At 43.8% G+C, this 24,383-nt stretch overlaps 1 protein-coding gene across 1 annotated transcript in view; it reads left to right on the top strand.

Moving 5' to 3' along the window:
* Positions 1-24,383, top strand: part of PAPPA (pappalysin 1) — a 183,823-nt gene that overhangs the window by 16,265 nt on the left and 143,175 nt on the right. The window contains exon 2 of the mRNA XM_009501274.2: positions 9,997-11,065. Coding sequence (XP_009499569.2) covers positions 9,997-11,065 — 1,069 coding nt within the window. The remainder of the gene's footprint in view (positions 1-9,996; positions 11,066-24,383) is intronic.

Genomic DNA, 24,383 nt, shown 5'->3' with positions numbered 1-24,383 from the left:
CATGGTGTGCTGAACAACAGTTTGACTTTGCCCCTTCAACAGCCCGGTGTGCTGAAAATCAAGGCTGAAATCTTTTCTCATTGAAGGTAGTAAGAGTTTTACTGTTGACTTCAATGAAGCCAAGAATTTACCTCCAGAAAACAAACTTCAGGGAGCAAAATCAAAGTTTCCCTCTGGAAGCTGGAGCATTGACAATGTCAGGACTGTGAAGCTAACGCAGCAGACATCCGTTAAAGAAGTGACCGAGAAAGCAGAGAATAAGCTCGGGGTGACTTTTGCTTGTCATTTCCTTGCTGGGTGGTCTGTCTCACAGTCTCAGGGCAGAACAGCAGTCCCGAAGGGTATGTAGGCTATGCTGAAAGGAGCTACTCCTGTGACTTTGGCTGTGTTGCCAAGAGAAAATACAGACCAAAGAACTATCGAAGGTAATTAGTGTTCTGAGACAGGATTTCGTTTCATTTGAGCCATCCCCAGCTGGAGACTGTTCCTCAAAATTCAAATTTCAGCCAAGTGCTCGAAATGCCCCAGCCTGCTCCCTCAAACCCCATGTGCACATGTGTGTATAGGCCTATGCACAGAGAAAGTAGTACGTGTACATGCTATTTTGTTAGTCTTCATTTCTTCGGTTCCAAATTTAACCAGAAGTGGAAGGGCTGAAATAACATAAGAAAGGTTGGACATATGATATTTCCTGCTGCTCAGCTAAACACAAGAATTGCCAAAAATCTTCCAAGGTAGCTTGTTTCTTTTACATTTTTCTCCCAGTTCTGCAGACTTGAGAAGGTCAATTACTTTTGAGAAGCATTTGACTTTGGCAACGCTTATGGAAAGCGAAGTAGAATTATGACCTTTTGGAGGTTTGCCCATCGCTGTCCCATCTTGTCTTTTAAGAAATAAAGGCTGAATTTTCAGCTACAGCCTTTGGTTTAATAGGTGTGAACTTGTTTCTATACACTTCTAAGACATCGTGAGTATCTGTGTGAGAATTTTCTTTTAGATGTCTATTTATTTGTGCTCACAGATCAAGTGATCACTGATATTTGTAGAGCAGAAATACAGGCTCAGGTATTTCCAGGAGGAAAATCATACCAAAACAAATGAAATTGGATTCAAACTGAGCAGAAAAATAGAGCTCTAAAATTATATACTTAGGTTAGTATGTGGTGACTACAGCCGATCTGGAATGCATACTATAATAGTTATATCATGTTAGAGAGGCAGGTTTTTTCAGCAGGATGTTTCCTAGAAAGCAGAAATATCTCTGTGGTTTGTGTATGGGTTTGGAACTTGTATGCAAGTATGGAGCGGGGAATTTGAGGCATGAAATAGTCATGATTGGAGAAGGCCCGGATCTCTCACAAGCGACAGCAGAAAGCAGGCACAATCAGCTCCGTCCCGCCTGCTGTTACTGCCTGCTGTTCTGTGTATTGCATCGGAGACGTTTCTTTTAAGGTTGGTAAATTCCTCAGTTGTTGCTATTAGTACAGGACAGATGCAATCATATGGGAAAGACAGATGCAATAAGATATTTGAGTCTGGATAAGATCTAAGATTTTTACAAAAAGATATTTAATTCTCACAGAGGCAAAGACCTTGCATGGGATAAATCAGTGTAAACGCGCTGGAACTACTCAGTTCTGTACTCACAAAATATCTGCCCAAGAATGTTCTCAAAATCCAATTAAATAACTAGAACTGTTTCATGTGGAAATGCCCCTCAATTACAAAGATGAATCTAAGCTATCATGATGTGATTTTTACAGTCTCCTCCCAGGGTGCCCTAGTTTGAATTCATGGAATTTTTTGTTTTTGTTTTGTTTTTGTAATAATGTGGATGTTGGCCATCTGTCTGATCCTGGAAAGGTTGTAAGGTTGTCCCCGCTCCCCAGGTCCTCTTCCCACTCCCTCATTGATCATAATGTTTGATTTAGGTGCCACTAGATTTCCTTCTTTGTTCTCTAGCCCTGACCTCCCCCCCGCAACCACACAGGCATTGTGCAATGGTGTAAAAGCTCTTCTCCCTGCAGCTGGAGTAGTGACTGCTCAGCTGGTTCCAGTGCTGCCCTAAAGCTGCTGTAAAGGTCAGAGACAAGGGAATTCTAAAAAGCAAAACAAGCTGTGGTGTTGTCCCCCCTTCAATCCTTGCTGTGTATTTTGATCAGCACCACAAGCGATCTCATGCGTAGGCTTCCACTTCTCGCTGCTCCGCGTTCCTGGCCATCGCGGGGTTCCATAGGGCAGCACGCTGGGCGTTTTTCCAGCATGACTACGGGCTTGGCCGCTGCTGCAGCTGAATGACTTGCAGTGCTCGCCAGGCACAAAGCACATTTTGAAAGGAAATGCCATATTGAACTCCCAGTGAGCTGATGGGTATTGTGCACGGTCATCTGATGGCACAGATGTGCCCCTAATAATCCTTCCAGGAGAACGTTTCCTCCTGGGATGCTCTGGCCATCTGATCTGCACTGAGGTATGCTGACCTATCTTGACCCAGTTTATGATCAATTCGCTCTGCTGTTTTCTAAAATGAGCCCAGAAATACCCCGTTATCATTTAGATTGCCTGGAATATGGTACTTACATGTCTTCCTTCTGTAGAAGATGCTCCCTGTGTTTGCTCTCAAGCATTAACCCTTACAAAAGGGAGGAAAGCCGCTCCGTGTTAGCATGCACACGAGAATATTCATCTGCAGACCTTTGATAGCTAATCAGTATTTGGCTAATACTGCAGGGGGGAGGAGGAGACGTGGAAGTCTACGCATTCGTCTGTGTGCGTAGAGCGACCCTTCTGCTGGTGTGCCATTGTATTTATGTCCTTTTTTGCAGGTTTGTGTGTGCCTCCAGTTTTGTGTGTGTTACTTGTGCACGTGTCTGTGAAAGATGGATAATTTTCATGCATGCCTCTTGATAGGTAGCCGTGTGTTTTGCAACATCTGCTTTTGAAGTGAGAATGATGTTAACGCTGGCTTTCTCTAACAGTGAATACACTGCCTCAGCTTCCTTGGGATGGTTAATTCCTAACCTGGTGCTGCTGATCAGTGAGCACAGATAAGCTTGGAAGCTGAGAGGTGTGTTCGAGTCTCTTCGAGTCAAACCAACAAACCTACTGAGAGCTTTCCATTCCCCATATTTGAAGGATATTTGGGTTTTCATAAACACTAAACTCTGCTTTATTATCAACGGGCCACACTAGAGTGTCTAAAACTGGCAGCCGCCAACCTGAATTCTTGTCTCAATCCAGCCTGATGCGAAGCCTCCCATATTTATGACATACACCAGTGATTCTCTGAAGGAACATGCTGATGGCTGCAGAGTTCACGACTTAAAGTTATAGTATCAGAACGAAGCCTGCCTGTACTATCTTAGTACTGTCCCTATGTCTGCATGTGTTAATGTCATGTCTAATAACATGGACACATACTGGTTTTCCAAGCTTCAACCAAAAATATTTGGTTGTTTCTGACAATAAGGCAGAGAAAGAAATTGTTTTGTAGATATTAGAAAATCCTTACCCTTGATCTCTGGAATGTTCCTGTGGTCCCAGACTTTATAGCAGGGACTGAAGTTTGACCCTTGCGAAGGATGTGCGTCCATCTAAAAGTCCGCCTAAACCTAGTTATTAGATCATAAAGAGCCGCAGTTTGTTAACCAAGTACCAGTCTCCACTGGTTCTGCAGCTTTGTTGTGAAATGCTTAGGGAGATCTAGATAAGAAGCCAACCTTCCCACTAATACTTGTTTACGCTGATACTGTATACAGAGGAGCCCTTGCAAAAGCAATACCCAGTCCAAGGATGACCCTGTTATAATGCTGCAAGGACTGAAGCTCGCTCCTGTGTGCCATCTGGTTATGCAGCGTTGTGTGTTCGTTTACACCTCGAAATCCTCACGATCTAATAATTTCTCACTAGCCCCAGCCTACCAGATCTATCTGCACTAAGCTCTCGTATACTGTTAGTGGGTATATTCTCACAATGGGCTCAGTGAAGTGTCCCTAATGTGATTGTCCATGCCAGTGGCTGCTCTGTTGCAGCCTACAGGATTTTCTTATCAGAAGGGAAGGATTTATGTAATGTTCAAAACTAACCAGCCACTACAAATTCATGTTTTGCTGTTTTAGCTGTTCTCACCTCCCTGTTTTCAGGCTTCAAGGTATCTCATTGAGCATATGACTGACTGGGAATTTGAGAGACAGTACAGATATATGCTTAATTTAATGCTAAATGGCAACAATATAAAGATTTTGATATTGCAAAGAGCCTTGGGCCAAGTTCTCAACATTAAATAGGCATAGCTGTATTAGACTCTGTATTTCTACGTGATGTAGATCTTGTGTTTCATGTCAAAACAAAAAGAACTCTGTCTTTCTGCCTCAGATCTGAATCCTATTGCGTAGCTTGTAAATGAGAATATCTGGTGTGAATTCAGCTAGATTGATAGGAGCAGCAAACATCCCCTTTTTGCTCGCTTAAGTAGTACAATGCCACCTGAGCAAGTCTCAGGTGGTTTGCTTGAGCCACTCCTCATCTCAGGGGGCGACCTCAGGAGGCCTCTTAGCTGTGTCGGAAATGGTATAGACAGAGATGTTGCCTTAAGTACTCCGGACTTTGAATTATTTAACTATCATGGAAGGAAGTGGGGGCTGGGGTAAGCATGGCAAAGGAAAGGAGAGATTATTTCTCCCTTTTGTAAAAGTATATTGGGTTCAACGTCATACCATGAAATATCCAGTGCAGAACTCGGGCTGCTCCAGTGGATCTTCACTGACTTATCCAATTGCATGGAACATGGGGATACTTAACCCAAATCTGTCGGTTTTAATTATTTTCCTCTGGACAGATAAAAGCTTTCTATAGGTTCCTGTAGAATATTTGCTCTTTCAAGCGTTCCTCTGTGCTTTGATACTAAACGATTAAAGCATGCTAAAGAAAAAAACAGCCCCAACCTTTAGCTCCCTGTTCTTGGGCCCCCTGACTGCAGCTTTGATTGTTGACCTAAATTCCCCTTTCATAACTGAGTCCTGTCACCTCTGGTTGTAGTCCCCCAGCAAAACAGGCATGGCCAACTTTCAGAAGTGCAGGGCACTGTTTTCCGTTCTGCCTTGCACGGCTGTGACGGGCTCCGCAGCACACCTGATGTGTTCAAAGTCAAACTGACCTCCTTCTTCCCCTTCCCCCAGCCTCTCAGCTCTCAGCTCCTGGAAAGGAAAGCATAACAAGTCCCTTTTTTTTTTCTTTTCTTTTTTTTTTTCCTTCCAGTTGCTCGGCAAAGTGGGGAAACTTTCTGCATACAGAATTAAATCCTTAGGTAATTTTATGGCTGGGCTGATTACCGGGAAGATTGCTCTTAGCAAGACACAAGAAACTGCACTGAAGTGAGAGAGGGAGGCCTGGAGTCTGTTATTGATAATATTAAAGTGGATTACAGCAGCTGGCATGGGCTACTTCGGCCTCTCTTCTTTCAAACTCTGCCCACAGAGCGAGCTACTTAGGACTCCAGCAGCTACAGCCTCTAGCTGTGAGTTCCCGTTTCTCTGTGGCTGCTGCTGATAAACATCTGCTCCAATCTCGGCATCGTGAGCTTGGTTACAGCAATGCCTCGTGTCCTCACCCAGGACTTTCTTCCAGAAGTTCAGCAGCTGAGGCTACACAGTGTGCTCGTGCGGCCAAATCCCGTCCAGCGCACAGGGCCCATGCAAGGATGCGGCTTTATTTAAGTCCCCAGCAGAGCCCTGAAAACAGAGTTATATAAATCATACACTGGCCTTGGTTAGGGCCTCCTGGAAGAGGTCAGGCGGACATTCGTATACTGGAGCAGTTGTGGGTCAGTAGCGAGAACGTTGAGATTTCACTTGTAAAAAAGGGGAGCAACTATATTTCTGGTTTTCTCTGTTTGGCTTTTGGCGTTGGGGCTTTGGAGCTTAATTTTCCAGCTTTTCCCCCTCCTTTGATGCCTAGGATTTTACTTTTCCCATAAGGGACAAACATCACGGGACTGCAAGAAGCCTTGTGGGCCATCAAAGTCTGTCTTTGGCCAAGCAACAGGAACATGGCACCTTACCCTGTTCATGCACTTCTCTGGAGTTGTCTGAAAAGTGACTCACTTTGTGGGGAAGGAGGGTTACCAATGGTTCTTACTGGAAAGCTGAACTAACGCCTCTTCTTTTTTTTAAAATAAAAGGTAGAATTATGTTTTAATCCCTTGAGTTTCAGGAACAGGAGCTGTATGGGGGAAAAAAACCATTCAGACTAAGGAGTTAGAAGGGCTTGTCAGTACTCTTCTCAGCTGTAGCTCCATCCCTTTCTAGCAACTCAGGGCAAGCAGAAGTGAGGAAAACTGTTTGCTGCTGTATGAAACTTGTACATATTTTTTTAATCTAATTGCTGTGGGGAAAACAAACATCAGTTTTATTTCGCACCATTTCTTGGCTCAGAAACTTCAGGCATATTCGCCAAATTGTGGTTTTGCAGTCATTGGCTTGAGTCTCATTTACCATGAGGCCTCTTTACACCACTCTTGGTTTGTAAAGGGATATTTAAGTAGCTAAAAATGTCCTTTACCATATTATTGTAAAGAATTCTCAGTGTAAATAAGAATCTAAACTCTGTATGTTTTTCATGTAAATGTTGGTTGTGGTCACAGCTGAATTTTGACATTCAGAGTGTCAACCATTGTGAGGGGTGATTTTGCTCAAAACCAGCCTTGTTTGGGGTAAAAGAGGCCTCTTGTTTAAAATGTTCTTAATTATGTCTGAGAAATAACTCATGGCTATGGAACCTTTTACTAAATTGAAATAAATTGTGAAAACATCAAATTATTCAGTTTTCAGAAGTTCTGGCAATTATTTCACATGTCCCTCTTCCAATGGCTTTGCCCTTATTAGTTGTCATAGAAGAGGTAATAAATTCTTTTATTATGACATCCGAAGTCCCAGCTGAAATTAGTTTCATTGTGCTGGGGACAAAACGGAAAAGTGACACTCCCTTAGCCGGAGGATTCTTAGTCTAAAGCCAAAAGTAAGTGAAGGATTGGGAAAGTAGGTACAGCATACCAGCAAAAGAAGGTCATAAAGAGCTGGTACGACTTGCAAGTTATAGGGAGTGTGGGTTTCTTATCCCTTTTCTTACCCTTTTTCCTTTCTCTTAAGAATAAAACAAGTCTTGCTGCTGAAGGGCTTGTGTTCAATCCATCTTTTCATCAAGAGTTGGATGTCTGTAATAGTAAAAGTTTGAGAAAAGAATACTGTACGTGGCATATGGATTCAGTAATGACCTTTGCCCTAAACTAGAAAATGTAAGGAACTGGAATAGTAGACTGTTTTAGTTCAGCAGCTTTCATACTGGCATGTTCAGTGGTGTCCCTATTGTCACTGTTTTTTTCTTTTCCTGCCCTCCTTTGGCTCCCTGTAAATCTTGAATTGATGGCAGCTGTTTGAGCCAAACTCAAGACACGTTGCATCACATCAGGGTTTAAATGCTCAAAGGCAAGGGAGGATTGCTACTATTCTGTAGTATTCCTCCAGCAGCTCCATCTGTTCAGCTGAGGTCAATCACTAGCATCATGCAGCACTTCAGAGAGAGAGGAAGATATTCTTTAATGCTGGCTAGGAAACTGAATTTCCATTCCACAATAATTTATTAGTTCTTTGGGGGAATATTTCCAGCCCCAGTCAGTACAAAAAGCCAAAAAACTTGACCCGTAAAGAGTGTATGGTGGACTTCCCAGAGCTGGAGACCCCAGAAGCCTGTTCCAGGACTTCCAGCCGTCTGTCCGTCCAACAGCAGGGATTTTGGATGCCTTAAGAAGCAGGTGGAGAAGCTATTGTGTGTGCAGCTGCCCTGTGGTCCGCAGGCCTGGAGAATTCGGTCACTGGGTGGCAAAGGTGGCAGGAGATGATGGGGAGTGTGGCTGGGCTGGGTTGACCTTCTATGCTTGTGGTCAAGAGAGCCGAGCGAGTCCCTGGGGTTCCCCTGGCCGTGTCGATGACCCGTACCTTCTCCGAGAGATTTGTTGGGACTCGCGCATTTCTGCATTGCTTTTCCTGCTCTCACCATGTTGGCATTTCTTGGCAGGCAAAATCTCTCTTACAAAACCTCTGACCAGCTCTAATGCTTCTATTAACAATAAGTTGAGGTTTTTATAACTTTTTTTTTTAATGACTTATTTGGAAGAGGGACTTGTCTTGCCAGCTGTCTTCTCATTCATTGCAGTATTATCCACCCACTATCGTTGGACAATACCTTCATTTGAGATTCATAAAAATGCAGATGTTTATGGTCTCTCGTATCTCTGAAAATGAACGCTTTGTAGAACTATTTATTCCGTAAAGAAAAATTTTAAAACGCTTAAAAAACAGACTCCAGAAGGTCATTGGTAGCTTCGGCTCTCCTGTCACAAATTTCTCAGGTAAATATCCATCCCAGCAAATGTAATTTTTTTTAGCATATTTGTTTTTTCCTTCCCTGGTTCTCCTCTCCTTTCTCGTGATCAGAAGTAGCAGTATAAACTAGAAGCTGGTCGCGAAAAGGTTTTGAACTGAGTGCGCCCTACAGATGAATAAACATATTACCTTCCGAACCCTGGGATCTCTCTTCCAAAGGCAACAGGAAAAGGGGGAGCTCAGAGTCCCTAGCAAAATACCAGCGCGCAGAAAAAAGGCCTGTTTAAATTTTTTTAACTTTCCCATCAGAAGACTTTTTTTACGGGGGGCGGAGGAGGGGAGGGGAAGGGTGTGAGGAGAGGGGGGAAGGTGGGTGCTGGGAGAGGGGAGGAAAAATACAGTGAATGCTCCTGTAACCTTTGCTCTGTTGATACTAGACAAGACTGCACTGTTAATGAGTGATTGTTAACAGATGGCTGTTGAGCAACTTAGTCAGAAGCAGAAGATGTTATTTGGTTGTAGTGCTGGGAGGGTTAGGGTGCAGGGGTGAGGTAAGGGGATATTTAGTCTTTTCATGAGGACTGAACTGTCAGAGATTTATGATTTTCGTTTAGGCTTTTGGAAGTGAAGGCTTGGGGGAAGGGTTGCCTCCTATGTGCTGATAGTAGAAAGGCCATTTGGTGCTGAAGGCTCTAACGATTATTTTTTCAGTTGAGGGGTGTTCCTGCAGCCCTTGGCGTTTGAGAACTGAAAGATGGAAATGTATGTCTTCAACTTGCCAAACAATTGTCCCAAACTGAGAAGGTGTGGGCTCTTCCCACCGCTTGGAGCTGTCTGAAGACCAGTTGAGAGAGCTTTAGGTGTGGATCCACACATGGTCTATGAGAGAAATCATTAGTGTATATTCCCTGCAGTGCACCAAATTGTTCTTGTGTGTGTGTGAGGGGGCAGGAATCTTTCCGAATGCGTGTGTCCATCCGTGCATGTTTCTCGTCCTTTCGTGGTGTGGTGTACACCTTGTTCAGCACATCCAGCATACCAGTGTATGCCATTTGCTTACTGATTTTTATTGGGTATGGGTTTGAAGGTAGCCTGAACACATCACATTCACGCTCTGTGGGTGCTTGATCCTACCAAGATTGTGGCGGCTGCCCAGCGTTTCTTAAACTGTGCAGTACTTAGATTTTGTACTTATTTCTGCTCTGAACCTTATTAGATACAGGGTTCAGGGGTATGAGATATGAGTGAGATCGACAAGGATTGCTTCTCAAGACTGTTCTTATTTTCAGTCAGCGACGTATAGGTTGAGGGAAGGTAAGAGCCAAATGCACAGTACAGCATTTTGCTGACAGAAATTAGCAAAAGGTTTTTGGTCAAAAAAGGGGAATCCCATTCGTACACGCCACTGGCAAAGTGTGACCTTTAATAGCAAGTCTTAGCTTGACCTCCCACAATCATGCGCCAGGTGATTTAATGTCTTTCTTGTACACTAACTTTCTAGCATATGTAGGTGAGTGTGTGTATATACATATAGAGAGCTATATTTATACAATTGAAAGACTAATTTCTTTATTCTGTCATCCTTATTTATTCGTATTTCTTTTTTGGGGGCACATAGGACTGTATGACAAATGTTCTTACACCTCCCGTGACCGAGGATGGGTCCTGGGGATTAACACCGTCAGTGACCAGGGGAATAGAGACCCCCGCTATTTCTTCTCTCTGAAGACGGACCGTGCTCGCAAAGTAACCACCATTGCAGCACATCGCAGCTACTTCCCCAACCAGTGGGTGCATCTGGCTGCCACGTATGATGGGCACCTGATGAAACTCTATGTGAATGGTGCCCAGGTGGCCACAAGTGGAGAGCAAGTGGGCAGCATCTTCAGTCTTCTGACCTTGAAGTGCAAGGTGCTCATGGTTGGAGGAAATGCCCTGAACCAGAACTATCGGGGTTACGTAGAGCACTTCAGCCTCTGGAGGACAGCCCGGTCTCAGAAGGAGATCTTGTTGGACATGGGCCAGGCAATTCACAGACAAGACACGCCTCTACCTCAGCTAGTTCTTCAAGACAGTTTACTGAATGTGAAAAACACCTGGTCTCCCATGAAGGATGGCAGCAGTCCTCAGAGCAAGTTCAGCTATCACCATGGCTATTTGCTGGATACCAGCCTAGACCCTCCTCTCTGCGGACAGACAGTGTGTGACAACACGGATGTAATCGCCAGCTACAACAAGCTCCCTAGCTTCCGCCGCAACAAAATCGTTCGCTACCGTGTGGTAAATCTCTATGATGACAAGCACCAGAACCCCACCGTCAGCCGGCAGCAGATTGAGTTCCAGCACCAGCATTTAAATGAGGCTTTCAGCCGCTACAACATCACCTGGGAGCTGGAGGTGCTGGAGGTGAAGAACTCTTCCCTTCGCCACCGACTCATCCTGGCCAACTGTGATATCAGCAAGATTGGGGATGAGAACTGTGACCCTGAGTGCAACCACACCTTGACCGGGTACGACGGCGGAGACTGCCGACACGTACGCCACACGCTCTTCAACAAGAAGAAGCAGAACGGTGTGTGCGACATGGATTGTAATTACGAGAGATACAACTTTGATGGTGGGGAATGCTGTAACCCAGAGATAACAGAAGTCACCAAGACGTGCTTTGACCCATACTCTCCTTACAGGTAGGCAATTTCTTAAACAAACAAGCTTTTGTGTGATCATATCAATGAATATTTGTCTAGGCATTGATCAGCCAGCTGGTTGTTGAACCCTTGTGTTATTGGCATTATGGGCTTTGGAGTTTTTAAGTGATTTAATTTTTTCTTAGTATTTAGCTCACATTACAGTTAACTAAATGCAATCTCAGTAATGGTCTCAACAGTGACTTCATGGTGAATTGCTATTCCCCATCTAAGCTAAAGAAAGTTAGTGCTGAAGACTGAAGCAGCCAACTTTTGGAGACCCATTAGTTGCAGGTTATGAGCAGTATGTTGTAGCATTTCACAGTTTATTTTAACCACAGACTCTTAGGAGTAGGGATTGGATGTCATAGAAAACTCATATGTATTTGGAGAGGGAAGAGCCCCTCAGGCATGGAACAAAACATAAATACTCTTAGGTAGACTTTAATTATGTAGGACTTCTTTGAAGGTAGGTTGGTTATTCTATATTCTTAATGCTCTAAGTACAGCTTTCTGTAAGCGCTGCTGCAGAGGGGCAGCTGAGTCTGTGGGTTCTGAGGAGGGGGGTGGGTACCAGGTTCCTGGCGTGCTGTTGCACACGTTGGGTGGGTAATTGAACTCTTCTGCGCCCTTTTCATACTTATGAAAATGGGGGTGATGCCACTTCCTTGGAGATGGCAGGGCAACTTTCTGTGGGTGGATGTGAGTTTATAAAATCCTGAGCGCCTTTGTTGTAGTTTGAAGAGGGGCACCCCTGAGACACTTGCATCAGTTGAGTTGAGCGCCATGTATTTACAATGACTCCAATTTGCTTTTGATCATCTTCAGATAAGAGTTAGTATGTTGAAGTAGAAAAGTGTTCCCAGTGAATGAGTTAGAAATATAAACACACAGAAGATGAAGGTTAAAGCTGGAATTGTTGTCTCTATCCCATGTTACAGGTTTTTTTTAGGGCAATTCATGGAGTCATGAGGGAAAACCACGAGACGGTCAGAACACCCGGTGTTGTCAACGCTAAAGTTCAGGTTAAGAAGGAAAGTATGAGATGTTCTGGAGTCCCTTCCATTATAGCAATTCAGGCTAAATTTGTAACTTCCTTAGTAGAGAGAATTTTTTAAACAACATTATCAGCTCTACTGGAGCTTTAAATACACATAATTAAGCTGCAAAGAAATGCTTCCTTTCTAGTTGTTCTTTTTTTTTTTTTTAAACTCCAGTGAGGTTGTTTTTTAAAAAATCCTTAGAGCTCAGCTTGACTTCAGTCAGTTACCAGCGAACAAAGCTCAAATGAGGAAATACTTTAAATACTAATGATTGAAAATATTGAAAGGAAAAATACCAATCTTTTAATACTGTTCAACTGGAGAGGAATACAACTAAGCAAATATCATCAAAGGCATAATGCAAATTGGATTGTTTTAACACCGTAGTTCTGAGAACTTGAGGTGTTAGTTATAACAGCTATGACAATTTTTAGAAAAATACATTATTTTTAATCTGATAGTACCCTTTTATCACTTGTTCTGTGACCAGCATAATACCCATACAAAATGAAACAAGAAAAGCCTTTTAAATTTTAGTTCACAGATTTAAGACTGTGCCTCAATGTTTTTCTGACCTACAGAGATGTTTCTATTTCAAATGAAGTCTTTTTGCTGCACAGATTGTACTTGCACAAGCCCAAGCAAGGAATTTAATTCCAAAATCAGAAGTTTAACACAGCATAGTTACTTTTTGTATGGAGTTACAGGTTCCTTTTGGAGACAACCACCTTGCTGAACTTGTCTGGAGGATTTGTGTTTCATGGCATTGAGCTCACAGATCTCTTATACGTTCATTTTGTCTTGAGAAGCCACCTCCTCTTGACTGACACACTTAAGTCAATGAGGGAGGCCTGAAGGTCCTCTTCCACAGCGTAGAGCTTGAGAAAATCCATAGATCCTCCAAACACTTTCTTTTAAAAACAGATAGATTTCATTTGTCTTTGTGCAAACGTTGTAATGCAGGATTGATCATTGTCCAATGAAACCAAGAAGGGCACTAGAAGATATTCCATCTGTCTGGAGCCTTTATCTGGTGGCTGATGTGCTTGGGCTGAGCTCATACACACCACTACGATGGGTGTTTGCACTCAGCAGGGCAAAATACAGCTGTCAGGCCTATGGACTTGATCAATGAGCTCTGGAAGGCTGAACACTGCTTTGAGTATTTAGGCTAACAAATACAGGTTTTGGGCAGTGGCTTTGGCAGCATAGCCTTCATTGACTAAAAGGGTGAAGATCCAAACCCTGTGTTTGGCTTTGGCATTGCCCTCAGCCTCATCCCCTGAGAGAGATTTTCATGCCAGTTAGTGACTCAGTCAAAATCTGTGACTCAGTTGGCACCATCTGGGCCCATTTTGCACCACCAGCTCCTCTTGTCATCACTTTAATTGGCAAAGAGTCCTCGGTCCCCTCTAGTGCAGGCCTTGCACCACATCAGTGAAGACATCTCTACAGCCACTGAGGGCTCACATCTAATTCCAGGTATTTCCTCTGCCAAAGTTTAGTCTAACAACAGCAGAAGAAAGAGAAAAGAGCCCTCTGTCTGATGAGGCATCGGATAAAAAGGGGAATATAGATGAAATGGGACCAGTAAATTTTTCCTGAACTTTGTGCTGAAAAGACTCTTCACAGCCTTCCTTGGTACTGGGAGGGCCCACAGTTGCTACTGGGTTTTGCTCCTTCTACACCCTTAGTGTCAGCAGTTGCAGCCAGCTGTTCACCATGCAGAGTTTGCTCCTGAAATACTTTTGTCCTTTGGAACCAACCAAAAAGTGCTAATGGTTGATTAATGCTGTTATAAACAGGAACCCTCTTCAGTGCCTCTTCAACCCCAAAAGAAGATGTATCCGTTTCCAGTCACTTTCCCTCTTCTGACTGTCTCTGTCACAGCCCATCAAGCCTCCATCCTGGGACAAAGCTGCTATGAGTCTTGTTACAAAAAGCTCTGTGGATGCTTCTGGACTAAGTGCAACCACAGACGTGATACCACTGAAACAATCTGAAGACACCTCTGATCTGCATTATGTTTCTTGTGATCCCTTTGGCGGCACCTTGGACAAAGTGCTCAGGTACTTTGATGGTGTCCTTCAGCCACTCTTGTTGTTCAGCTATGGTGACCTTAGAGCTGATCCCAGCAGCAGAGCTGGGTTTTGCTTTTTTTTTTTCCCTCTCCCCTCTCCAACCTCTTTTTCTGGCATCTCTCCAAAAATATTTTCCTCCAAAGAGCTGATATTCGGTGCCATGGTCAGGTAGTGGGGACGTTGGTGCGTAGATGTTTAAGTACAGTGGCATAGCTGTAAGGAAGTTTGCCAGAGGGACAGTTCAGAGGGACAACGCCGATGGATGGGGACTCTGCTCTCAGAGCTGCTCATCAGAAAGCTGTAAACATTGTGGTACCAGCTAGATCATCTCTCCTCTTTTTTAATAGCCTCCAGGGAAAACCCAGAAGATTGGTTATCATTAGCCACACAGCAGGCTTTATGCAAGAATATCTGCCTCACTTCTTTTATTAATTTCATGAGAATGGGACAAAATGTATTTAGTTCCAGCACAAGATTTACAAATACTGTTCTGCAGTTCTGGGAAATTAGAACATGCTAAGATCATACAGTCTGGCCCAATACAAAAGGAAGGATTAAGGATAAACACACTTGCCAGAAAGACACATTCCTTGTGTTGTTTGGGATGTTGCTGGTTACAAAATAGGGAAGACTGAGCTCATGACACCTACCATGGCTCCTTTTCAAAAAACTTGAAACAAACAGCAAGGGATCGTAGGAAATCATGCTCTGTAAGTGCCATTTGATGTGGCAAATTCTTGCACCATACTATGGTTAACCGAGCCATTCCTTTAATGTAATATTGGGCTTGCACATCAGGCTTCACCACAGGATCGCATGGACAGATAAGAAAGCATTCCCCTTGCTGCCTTCTTAGGAAAATGCTGATGAAATTCCTGAAACAGGAAAAGCTACTGGAGTGTCTTCGAACTCCCTCGATTCATACAATCTACTGAATACTTGCTGGAAATCCCCTCAGAATAACCGACCCTGGGGACAGGCTTTCTCAACATCCACATGTGTGCCCTGAAGGCTCCCGCAACCCTTCTGCTCTGCCTAAGCGAGGGGCAGGGGTGATCCTCGCACGCTCCGTTGGCAGCACCTGCCTGCAGACTCAGGGTGACACAGAACCAAAGAGCTGGAGTCCAGCGCCCTGCTGATCCCACCCGTTTCTGTGGCCTTTTCCAAGGCTTGTATTGTGCAGTTCAGCAAAGCTTAGTGTTGCATCATAACAGCTCGCTCAAGATTAAGGGCATTGGCACGTTCCAGTCACACATAAATTAGACTCTGAATACATGTTTGAACAAGTTATAGAAATCTCCATAGTGGTTTTGAACAGCAATGGGTATGGCAGAACCTTGTGTGATGAGCACACCCTGCGAAGCTGTGTGGATGGCAGCGGCAGCATTAAAAGCAGGAGGTGGCTGGCTAATCCACAGCCTAGGTCAGCCTCGTGCAGATAGCTGAGCGGTGGCTGCACTCCAGGGCTCTTCCACGGTGTTTCGGATCAGATCAGCCTCTTAACTCTTTTTCCTTCTCTTCCACTGGAAATCTTTTCATGAGGCTTCTTTGCAAAATATGGTCAACTTACTCTGGCGGAGGGCGGATACTTAATGCCCTTTTCTAGGAGCTAGAAGAGTTGTAAGAAAAACTCCTGGATTCCCAATACAGGATTAATTTCCACCTAACACTAAAAAGAACAGAAGAAATTCGTCAAAGCTCTTCAGTTCAGGAAGCTTGAGACCTTAATCCCTTGCCTTGAAGAGACCATTGTGCAGCTCTTGACATCAAGGATTCCTGCATTCACACAGGTATCAGACGGACATATAGCAAATACCTGAGTTTTTGTCTAGGGATTCGGTGTTAAATGTCCAGTTCTTTAATTACCCACCCCAGGGCTGTTTAGAAGGTGGAGAGGTAACACTCTCAAGGACAGAGTTGTATCTTGTATCTTGGTAGTTGTCACCCAAAAGCCAAGTCCCAACAGGAAATCCTCTGTTCTCTCTGTTTATTCTGTCCTCTATTCCAGATGTCAGGGATGTTAATCAGCTGGGAGGAGTTGCATCTGTTCCCATGCTAGCAACTGACATTTATAAGTCTAGTACTGAATTCTGATATAGACAGGACTTCAGTACTAAAGAAACTGTTTCTACATATACGATTGCACGCCCTAGAAACAGTAGGAGTTTGCTCGATTTAGCTTGACCCACAGTCATCTTTTCCAACAGTTTTTTTCAAGAAACATTTTTTCCCCAAGACTCATAGGACTCATGGTTTCTTTCATGGACGTTATCCATTATGTAAAAAGATCACTGTCTGGTCAAACTGCAGGATGCTTGGAATGAAGACAGCCTATAAAATCTATGGAGTAAACTATCAGAGATCATTAAGAATCCTTGTGGGAGACAATAGATTAAAGAATTATTATACTCTCCAGCGCTAATGCAGACCCATTTGGCTCTGGCGCTGGAACCCCACACGGAAGATTTGCAAGCGCAGAGTCTGCAGATTTGGCAAAGACTGAGCTTGCCCCTTGCTGCTCTGCAGCACTGTGTCCTCCGGGGCCGGCAGCCGTACCCAGTGGGTACGGACGCTCTCCAGCAAGCCCTTACCAGCCTCTGTTTAAGCGAACAAGGTGGAGCTCATCCCCTCCCATGTTCTGAAAAGTAGCAGTGTGTATAAGCAGATTTATTCTCTTTGCTGATCAATTCAGATTATACTGCCTTACACACAGACCCACAGTTTGATCACGTCTAACGTGCCTCTTTAAAGTGCTATGGGGCTTTGCATTAATCACCCTGTTTTTCTCCCACATCCGTTTGTGTACAACCTCCCTTCACCAGCGGGTGTGAGGTGTCCTCGGCGTTTTTAATTAGCGGCAGCCGAAACCTTCTGTAGATTCAGGAGGTTGCACCTTTCACTCAGAGAAAGACAAAAAGTACAGGTTATTTCTGTGGCAAGCTTAGCCGGGTGCAATACTTATATTTGCAATTCCCATCCTATCTTTCAGAATTCTTTTCTGATAGGAATGTAAGTCCAATTCTTACAAGCAATAGCTGCCCCCTGGGGAAACACAGAGCAGCCACCTCCACCGTGCTCCATTTCCAACATCCCTGAGCACGACGCATCTGACTTTGCCCCTCCCGTGGATTGCTGGAGTTGGACAAACAGTACTTCAGTTGTTTTTTTTTTTCCCCCTCTAATGATCCCTTCACTACTGCTACCAGTGGAAATGTACAGAAATCTTTCAGAAGAGGTGATGCTGACTTGTGCTATGTCCTGGGGGATTTTGCTCTGTGCAGCCACACTTCAAACCCTCGGCATTACTGGTGCCTTCACGTAGTGGGTTCGCAGGGTTCAGGAGAAGGGGTGAGAAGGATAAGGTGAATTTTCTTTATATAGTCTCAGCTGGAAATGTCGATGTGAGCAGAGGCCTGAATACCGGCCTAGCGGCTCTGCCTTTGCCCGATATCCGTGAACTTAATGCAGGGGGAGAAAGCCAACCCAAAAGCGTGATTACTCAGAAAATAGCTAGTTTCTACAAGTAGTCTATATTCTTGCATAGAAAAATACCTTTATGCCACAGACGACTTGCCTGCAGCCTCAGGAGGTGTGATGGAAAGATCGTGAAAAGGGATGCAAGTTCTTAGCAGAAGAAACAGATAATACTGTGCCAGTGCTATGACTTTCAGAGCAATGATGTTCTTGATGCAGCTGGGAGGGTTGAAGCTTACAAGTGAGGCAAGTTTAAGCAGTAGGCAGCTGTCTTTTCTTAAGCCAAGCAATAGTGTTAGGAAAAACACATAATATAAAGAAGGGCTTATGAGCTTGAAAACTTGTCCTTTTTTCCTCCCAAATTAATCAGCTGATCTGGTACCAAAAACAATGATAATATTTCTCCCAAGAAGTCATTGCGTGTGATTTTTTTGTAGTCGTTCTTTTTTTAGTTTGTTGGCCTGTTGGGGATTTCAGAGCTATGACAAGGAGCGTATGTCAGTGGCTCTGGGTGTCTATGTGTGTTTAAATGTGATAGGTGGAACAGAGCGAGGAGGGGATTACCTAGAGGGAAAGGTGGTGGAAGAGAGGACGGTCTTGGAAAAGACTGAAGGAGAAAGGACGCAAAAGCAGATTTGTAGGCAACAGCATGGAGCACAGTCTGTGTCTACTGGCCCATGTCTGAACTTCTCTGGCACCGGTTCCTGATGTTTTAAGTCCCTGCCTGCCTCCTCCCTATTCTGTCTTCCTTCTTTCCCCAACAAAGGTCATCCCTCCAGTACAGGCTCCCTCCTCTGCCCAGTCTAGGGCTAGGGGAGAACCCAAGAAGTGGGTGTCTCAGCTTATCTTCTCTTAACTGCAATGAGAAGAATTAATTGTCCCTCATATGCCCCAGGATCAGGACAGTGTGGAGCCGTCCCATCACTGTTGCACCTGTCCCAGCACTGTTGCACCTGTCCCAGCACTGTTGCACCTGTCCACCACTAAGATGTGCTTGTGCAGACTGGTGAAGCCAACTTCAAAGTACGTGTGAGGCTTATCCATTACCTATATGACAAGATACCCACTGAAATCATCATAGAGAGTCCTAAAAGTTTCTCTTTGTGCTTATTTGAGAAGGATGAAGCATGTGGGTGATCAGAGGGGCTACGGAGAGTTGCTGGTAATGATTTCCTTAAAGCTCTCAGGAAATGCAATGATGCAGAGCCTCACAAGAGATCTTTCAGGATTCCTGAGCTACTCTGGAATCAATTCAATGTTTGTAACACATGTTCATAAAAGCTATGTTGTAAAAAAGCGTGATGCTGATAGCCATAGTCATCTTTCATCCGTTAGGGCCAGTTTCATTGAGCAGTAGGGTGGATATATCCTCACCCCACAACCTGGTAGAGTGCTGAGACCAGGAGTACAAACCACTGCCATCAAAAGCAGTTCTGTGTTTGCTTGATTGCAGCCCTGGCTGAGGTGGAGTTACAGGACCCACATACAGTGGAGGAGGATTAGGAGCGCTTGCTCTGCTGGGGTCAATGAAATCCTGTCCTTTAATTTTGTTCTGAGTAGATTTGCTAACGTGGAGTTTCTCAGGGTAACTCAACTGAACCTACCTAGTTTGCACATAATTTCAGCACTCTAAATTAACATAAATTTGCAAGAAAGTATTTTCAGGTTCATCAGTAATGGATGGGTGGCTACACCATTGGAGTGCTTGTTCTCAGCTTCCAAACGGATCAGGGTGAGCTGCACTGAGGAAACTTTTTGGAGTACTTAAACGTTTGGGCTATGAAACCCTAATAAACCTCCAAAAAGCCAGGAAATTTGGAGTGAAGGCTGAAACTCCATACCTAGTGCACCCTACTGGGTTTTTGTATTTCAGAACACATTATGTTTGTTCACTGAAATATCTCCAGTGTGGAGCTCTTTAAGGTGGAGTTTCACCTTTAACTCTAAATTTCCTGGCATGTGTGAGTTTGAAGTACATGCTTAACTTCTCCCCAGTGTTGTTTTTCATTTTTAATTTCCTTTTTCTTTTAAAGGAAGGACCCTGCTAGAGGGACCCCTGCTAAAAAGGGACCCCACTGAAACCAAGATTAGAGTTTTTGGCCTAATTTGATCTTTCTGAAATTCTTCAGGACAACTAGGTTCAGCAAATTTTTTTCTACCGTTGTTTAAAAGACTCTCGTGGCCAATCCACCCCGGTGAAAAAGATCAATAAAATCTGCACCCTACAGACCAATTATTTTAGAAGGTACCCAGATGTTTGAGTACTATTTGACAAACCTTGGAAACACAGAACATCTCATATACATTCTAGTTAAAGATCTGGTCGTGGCTATTGATATGTGTGAGCTGTTTGTTGTGAAATGTATTATTTCCATTAATTCAATAATTGCAGAAGCAGCCCATGTTTGCTGTTGACACTTGCTGGGTTACATCAGTGATGGTACAACAGTGGAAACATCAGTGGTTTGGAATGACAGCAGTGGCAATTACCTGCAATGCTTTTAAAAATAATTTTGGCCTTAGATGTTGAAAAGATGTGTCATCACTGATTTGTGTGAGGGCAGCTTCAGCAGGGTTGAATTACAAGGCTTTGGAGAATAAAATTCTTTCTGCTGCCTCAAAGTGCATCTTTTGAGCTATATTGCTAGTAGATAATATGGAATAAATTTGCTTCTCATGCTATAACCTTGTCGTGTCAATAAATTGAAGACTTCGGTGAGAAGCTGTGGTGGTTTCCCCGGCACAAGGCCCTGTTAGTTTTTCAAATTATTCCCATCAGCTTTGCAAGGTGAATTTATCTTAGTGAAATATCACTAGGGAAATTTGAAAAGTGCTGAAGTTCCGTGGCATTAGCTTTGCAAGTACCTGCAGCCTCAGACCAGGCGTGCCGTAAGTGCGGACAGCCCGAGCCTGGTTTCCAGAGGGCTTGAGGCTCCCGTACCATCACCCTTGCGATGGCTGTGGCATCGTACGGACTTTGCGTGGAAGTCCCGGAAATTCAGCCAATTCTTGAGGATTTTCGAGAACTTTAGTTCATGCAAATGAAACTTCAAAGTGAAATCTGGGGAGGGTTCCTGCTGCCTGGAGCCAGGGACTTTGTCACCAGCCAGCCTTTCTGTGATGGGACTGGTACCCTTCAGTGCTGAGATGGTGAACTCCCTGTATCCTCTGCGAAGCTGAGTATTTCTCATTCTGACCCATAAAAGCACTTTGTCGCTTTACCGGGAGACAACAGTCCTCTCCTTTCACCCTTTCCAGTATGGCCCCGTCAACATCCTTGTGTTGTATTTCCAGCCTTGACTTTGTAATATGGATCACAGCTGGTTGGTTTGAATTTCCCCTGAGTTACCCAGGATGCTGCTGAAAGCACAGGAAGAGCAGAAATGCTTTAATCAGTTAAATCAATCAGGCAAAAAAGAGTAGACTAGACCTTAAAATTTACCCTGTGACCTTTGATACTCGCTGCGATGACGTCTTTGTTCTATTTCTTTAAGTGCAAGAGTTTATTGGGACTTGGCAGAAGGGTGGAGCGAGGAAGACACAGGAGGGGGGTTTACTGAGTTTAAAAAAGGAAAAAGAAAATGTCAGTGAGAAAATGGAAATAACCTGATATTTCTCCAGCCTAGTGCTGGAGTCGGCTTCTCTTTCCCTCTGTTGCAGGGAAGGGGCTCCTTTTCCGTTAGCTTGACTATGGCCTTATTTAATCAGTTTGCTCTGACACGGAGCCAAGAAAGGGCTTTGCTGTGTGATGCCGGGTCCTGCGTGCGTTCAGGCATCCACAGCTGTTCCCTAGCAAGGGTTGGCTTTTGACTACTGAGGTATTTTTTTATAGCCACAGAGGGCAACTATTAATAGATGAGATTTACCAAAACACAGAGCTACGCAGCGTGGTGTGGAGGGGAAGAGGGAAACCTGTGTGATTTATGCCAGGAAAATTCCATGTCAAAATTATACAGAAAGACACAGTATAAATGAATATGCCAAGAAGGGGATTTAATCTGTTACTCGGGCCATGCCAGCATTTCTCCTCCATTAAGGACCTGCCCCATCGTGAAGCGTGTTGCTGAATTACTTCTTCAGCATTAAACAGCACAAATTATACGAAGGATAAAGGTAAGACACATAAACACAAAATACCAGTTTTTCTGAGATGTGATTAGACTGTGAAAGAAATACCAAAAGGAAGCGGAGGTATTCCTGACCCTGAAGACATTTCAGTTTGATCAGATGTGGGATTAGGGTTAAAATGTGAAGAATTCCACATTGTGTGGTAGGAACGGGCTGATCAGGAGTTTGCCTCTTTGTTTATTGATTCATTTCTAATTTCTGTGATATGATGTAATGAGACTTGTGCCCTTGTCAGCCTTTATATTCGTATATCAAAGAAGACGGGTTAGGGAGCATTGAGCAGAAAGGAGTGAGGGTGTCAATTTAAGCATCTTTCACAGTCAGAGCTCAGACATTGATTAAGTAATGTAAAATCCAGATGATATCAATTAATAGATCTGTCACTGTAATCATCTACACATTTTTTGTGCACCCTCCAAAGGCACAAAAGGGAATTATATTCCCAGGACAAGACCCACTTGTGGGTATCAAAATCACCTTTACACTTTGAAAAGCTTTGCCTTAAGTTGTTTTGTGTTTGCTTGATTCATTTCTTTGTTTTGTTTAATTAAAAACAAGACAGGGAGAGATAAACTGGTGAAAAATCCTAAGTAAATAAAGAAATATGATACACTTACTTAGAGAACGTGGGTAGACCTCAAAAAGGCCAGAGCTTAGTTTGCTTCATGTGAGCATCAGAGAGCATGGAAATGTTTCCAAACTGTCTGAACTGCTTAGGTTTGCAGAACTGGTTGAGAACAATTACAAAACAGGATTTTTCTGTAATCTCCTGATTTCCACGAGCTTGATGATGCTCTATTCCTGTCTTCAATCCCAGCAAGCACAAATAGAGACAAACATAGGCATGCCTGAGAAATAGTAAGAATTACATAAACTTATGTTATTCAAAATGCCTGAATATGTTTGGGCTTGGCATTTCCGATTAAGGGGTTTTAATTTGCCTTCACATTTGGCTTGCTTTCTGTTAAGGACGAATTCTGAGAGTAGCTGATCCCTCCCAAAATGTGTAGTCTCAATGCTATTGCACTAAGTGCTGAGGATAAACATCGGCTATTTGTAGTTGTTGCTCAGTTAGTTCCTTAGGGGAACAGTCGTGCCACCTGCTCACAGCAGGTATAGGCAAACAGCATAGGCATGATTTAGAGAATTAAATCTTAAAGTCTTTATAATTGCTGGAGAAAAGGTAGGTTCTTCCACCAGAGCACCTAGGTTGGAGGCTCAAAGTAGCTATGTAATGCCACGCACAGTTTACATCAGGCTTCCCCATCACGCTGCATTCCTGAACGGTCATTCAGTCTTTTCTATTTTTACGTATATAATGTTGTTCCAAACGTATGCTATGCTTTCTGTCTGGACTAAGTTACACATCCCAAGCTCTTTCAAGTCCGTAGAAAGATTTGAACTCCCGAAGACTTTGGTCTCTGGCTTCGATCTCTACATTCAGGGCACGGGTAAGGTTGCGAGCCTTCCCGAGACGAAGGGCGATAGCTGAGAGGAAAGCTGCTGCAGAACAGCACTGCACTAGAGTAAGCAGAAGAAATGTTTTGGGTAAGGATTGATGGCAACAGTTCACTGCATTATGAAAATTACTTCCCTTTTGCCTCCAGCCTTTTTACCATGACTGTGTCAGTGCCAAAAACCAGAACTCACTCACTAATTCTTCCAGAATTGATCGGTCATGATAAACTTCCAAGCACAGAGTAAAATGCTTCCACTGGACACATCGGAGTGTTTCTCCCAGTTTGTCTGAAGAAATCTGTGCTGTTTGATCCCCCTCCCCCACCTGGCACCCACTTGGATTCAGAAAAGGGATAGGAGTTCCTGGCTTCTCCTCATACACTCAGAATTCCTCTGTTTCACTTCTGGGGATAGATTTATTCATGTGGTTTTGCTTCAGAATGTCCTATGTTGTCTTAAAAATGCAGGCTCTAATCTTTAGCTATCGTCATCTTGATTAGATGCAAAGTTTTTTTTTTTATCCATCTGGGAACAGTACCTGAAGCATTTCCAGTTGTTGATCTAGAAAACCATCAGGAGGCGACAGTCCAAGAGGTGGTTCCGGGATGCCTTCTCTTGCCCCACAGCTGAGTAAGGCAGGATGTCAGGCTTTGCAAAGTTCTTGAGATGTACTTGAGCTGGCAGCAGAGGAGTTGTGGAAGCGAGGGAATTCCTAACAGCCCCGCTCTGTCTTTGACGGGGAGCTGCAAGACATTTCATGCTAACATACGTTTTATAAATGCGGGTTTGTATAATTCAGGGTCTATGTGTGGGAAACAGTGGACAAGAATGACAACCTGCGATTTTTGCCGGATCCTCTGCAAAGCTGGTTTTGTAGTCATCAAGATCTTACGTACTGTAGTAGTCATTAGTGACATGTTACCAGTAAATTACTGGAGCAAATCAGAGCAAAAGTTGATGTGTGGTCAAGAAATGCAAATAGAGTGACAGAAGGTGCAAATGTTATGGGGAAGTTGAACAGCGGGGCCTGTCTGTAGTGGCCGCGCTCGTGGCAGAAGTTGGTCAAGAAATTTGCCGTACCGGACAGTTAGAGTTTCCCCCTCTTGGGTTAGTATTTGACAAGGGAGAACAGAT

The sequence above is a fragment of the Phalacrocorax carbo genome, chromosome 18 (assembly GCF_963921805.1).
Source record: "Phalacrocorax carbo chromosome 18, bPhaCar2.1, whole genome shotgun sequence".
NCBI classification, from domain to species: Eukaryota; Metazoa; Chordata; class Aves; order Suliformes; family Phalacrocoracidae; genus Phalacrocorax; species Phalacrocorax carbo.
This window is presented reverse-complemented; position numbering and strand designations above follow the sequence as displayed.